The following is a 3,913-nucleotide window of genomic DNA, read 5'->3' as shown; positions in this document are numbered from 1 at the left end:
ATTTCTAACACTCAGAGGTGTGTTTTATGCAATTGTTTTGACAGAGAGAAACAAGATATATTTCTAGTTTCAGAAATACTTGTTCTTCAGACATTCCTCTTTGAAAGAAAAGCATCATCATCTGTATTCAAAGTGACCCACATTTGGTTTTTGACCACTGAAAACATGAACAATTTAACCATTTACCATTTCAAGCCATATTTAGATCCCAATATCTCTGGAAATAAATCATACAGGGCCTTAAAGATTAAGACACCAACAGAAAAGTTTGTTAAGAACCAACATCTAAAAGGGCATTAGGATATCTTTAATACTTCTTGAGTTACAGGCACACAAACTTTGGGAAAAGGATATTAAGGGCATTCAGACAGGTGTGTTTTGATAAAGGCAAACAAGATTTATTTCTAGTTTCAGCATTATTTGTTCTTCAGACATTCCTCTTTGAAAGAAAAGCATCATCATGTCTATTCAAAGTGACCCACATTTGGTTTTTGGCCACTGAAAACATGTACAATTTAACCATTCACCATTTCAAGCCATATTTAGATCCCAATATCTCTGGAAATAAATCTTACTGGGCCTTAAAGATTAAGACACCAACAGAAAAGTTTGTTAAGAACAAATATCTAAAAGGGCATTAATATATATTTAATACTTCTTGAGTTACAGACATGCAAACTTTAAAGAACAGCAGACAAAAAGGTTTTTTTCCCCCATATTTGAATAGTCACCATTGTCATATATTGCAACAAATATTGCGAAACAGATTTTACTAATAGAACTACTAATCTCTGTGTGAAAATCTCATTTTGTTTTGATAAAAGATTCTAAACATGTTTTTTTGGAACTACTTGACCTTATCGATAAGTTCACGAGAGCACTGAACACACTCATTGATGATCTGATGGTGACTGATCAAACGTGGCACAAGTGTGTGGCAGTTGAACATCTGAAACTAAGTGTAAACTGCAGAATGAAGCTTGTTCTCGTGGTCTCGGTACGACTACAGCCAGCACTTTCATCAGTCTATCACGCGTGTGAGCACAACACGCTAACACACGTCCCTGCAGCGCTGCGGCACAGAGGTGTGAAAGCCTTCAGCAAACATCAGGAGGGGGTTTCCACGCACACATGAGGAGAAATACTCAACTACAATAATCACAGCCACTGAGAACAAACAACAAACACACACACACACACACACACACACACACACACACACACACACACACACACACACACACACACACACACACACACACACACACACACACACACACACACACACACACACACACACACACACACACACACACACACAAACAACTTCTGCACTGCAGCTCACAGTTAATACTATATGAGTGTGTTTTTAAATCTGAAAGGCTTAGTTAGGGATGCCCCCACATGAAAATTCTTGGCCAAAGGCAAACAAAATTAAATACTGGGCCGAAATCTGATTACTGAACAAGGTTTTTTGTGTTTTTTCCCCCTTGTATATTGCCATTTTTTTTCACCATTGCATAAATAAAATAGCCAAAATGTGCTTTTTACAGTTTTGTCTTGCTTTTCAAAAAAAAAAAAAAAAAAAAAAAAAAAATCAATTACAAAAATTATGATACATTTTATTCTTTTTGGGGCCAGGAATCTCTGTGTTAAAGCATATGTTAATTTCTATTAAAATGTTAAAAGTATTCATTTAAAAAAAAAAAAAAGAAAATATATACTGACTCCAAGCTTTCGAATGGTATAGTGTATAATGTTACAAAAGATTTTTATTTCAGATAAATGCTTTGAATCTTTCTATTCATTAACGAATTCTGAAAAACGTACTCAACTGTTTCAAATATTGATAATAATAATAATAATAATAATAATAAATGTTTTGAGCAGCAAATCAGCATATTAATGATTTCTGAAGGATCATGTGACACTGAAGACTGGAGTAATGATGCTGAAAATTCAGCTTTGAAATCACAGAAATAAATTACATTTAAATATATATTAAAATAAAAAGCAGTTATTTTAAATAGTAAAATAAATTCAAAATTTTACTGTTTTTGCTGTACTTTGGATCAAATAAATGCAGGCTTGGTGAGCAGAAGAAACTTCTTTAAAAACCTTACTGTTCAAATAAATAATAATATATATATATATACATTTTATCTGGGTAACTATATGTCATGTGACCAATAACCAACATCAGAGAACTGTAAACTGTAATTAAATATTAACTTAAAATCTCAAAAGGATTTCAAGAAAATATTTAGACAAAAAGTTTGGGAATATCTGGATTAGTAAATCAAATATGGTTTAATAAATATATATTTAAAATATTTTATTTAATTTTAATATAATATGTTGTCTTTATTTAAGGTTATAACTATTTATTATTGTTATTTTTTATTTCAACATTTTTACAAAGTACTGAAATTTTTTTTTTTTTTTTTTAAATAAGGTCAGTGTGTTCTTCTTAAATTAATAAAATATTAACTTAAAATCTCAAAAGGATTTCAAGAAAATATTTAGAGACTTGGCTAACAAAAAGTTTGGGAATATCTGGATTAGTAAATCAAATAATGTTTAATAAATACATTTTTTAAATATTTAAAATATTTTATTTCATTTTAATATAATATGCTCTCTTCATTTAGGGTTACTAGGAAACTATTTATTACTGTTATTTTTTACAAAGCACTAAAAATAATTTTATTTTATTTAAATCAAATAATGTTCAATAAATATATATTTTTAAATACTTAAAATATTTTAGTTAATTTTAATATAATATGTGATTGGAGTAATGATGCTAAAAAATGCAGCTTTGAAATCACAGAAATAAATCACATTTAAAACATATTCAAATAAACAGCAATTTTAAATAGTAAAAAAAAAATCAAAATTTGTTCTTTTTTTGCTGTACTTTGGTTCAAACAAATGCAGACTTGCTGAGCAAAAGAGACAAACATTAAAAACCTTACTGTTCAAAAACTTGGCTAACAAAACGTTTGTGAATATCTGGATTAGTGTTTATTAAATATATATAAAAAATATTTTATTTAATTTTAATATAATAAGTTCTCTATTTATCATTGTTATTTTTTATTTCAAATTTTTACAAAGTACTGAAAAAGAATTTCATTTTAAATTTTAAAGTTATTTTATTTATTTATTTATAAAATAATGTGATTTTTGGTGAATTGCATTTAATCCACTTAGGATCACTTTAGGTCAGTGTTTTTCATTGTGGTCTCAGACACCCAAAAAACACCTGATGCATTATTATGTTTATATTTTTAGTACCCAACGCTTCTGAAACCTCATCGGCTCAGGAGCATCATCACAGACGTTCACACAGCCGTGATGAGGGTTCATTCAAGGTGATGCTGCCTATGTAGACCTCAGACAGCGAGCAGCTCACTAACTACTACATCAGAGTCCTGTACTGATGCCAACTGGTTTGTGAACCCGTCATCCGTTTCCTGCCATCATGTGTAGAGTTTAACTCAGAGAGGAAACCCGTGAGAGCTGATGTCAGGAGAGGGTGAATGAACACAGGGTTCACGGGTGTCATTCTCACATTAAAAGCGTGATTCATACCGTCCACATGTTGAGCGCATCTCTCTTTGGCTTTCTCTCGCATCAGCTTGGGAATCAGCACATCTTTCTCCACGTGTCGCAGGGGCGGCTCCTCTGCGGAGGCAAAAATAAGAACATCTAATAAAAATAAAACACTTACTCGTTCTACTCAAGTATATATATTTATTTATTCTTTTAAAGAATGCCTCCTGGCATTTTAAGTTAGTATTTTATTGATTTTAATAATTTATTAATTTCATGTCGGATCATAGCCAGATGAAATATAGGTATCCAGATAAAATATTTAATTTTTCTTTTTAGTAAATGTTTTATTTCG

At 30.6% G+C, this 3,913-nt stretch overlaps 1 protein-coding gene across 1 annotated transcript in view; it reads left to right on the top strand.

The window, feature by feature from the left end:
* azi2 (5-azacytidine induced 2) overlaps positions 1-1,135 on the top strand; it is an 11,630-nt gene extending 10,495 nt beyond the window's left edge. The window contains exon 6 of the mRNA XM_073846902.1: positions 973-1,135. Within this exon, the coding sequence (XP_073703003.1) occupies positions 973-1,135 (163 nt within the window). The remainder of the gene's footprint in view (positions 1-972) is intronic.
* The last annotated feature ends 2,778 nt before the right edge of the window (positions 1,136-3,913 follow it).

Source organism: Garra rufa, chromosome 9 (genome assembly GCF_049309525.1).
Source record: "Garra rufa chromosome 9, GarRuf1.0, whole genome shotgun sequence".
In the NCBI taxonomy this organism is placed as follows: Eukaryota; Metazoa; Chordata; class Actinopteri; order Cypriniformes; family Cyprinidae; genus Garra; species Garra rufa.
Note: the sequence above shows the minus strand (reverse complement) of the source record. Positions and strands in the feature narration are given on the sequence as shown.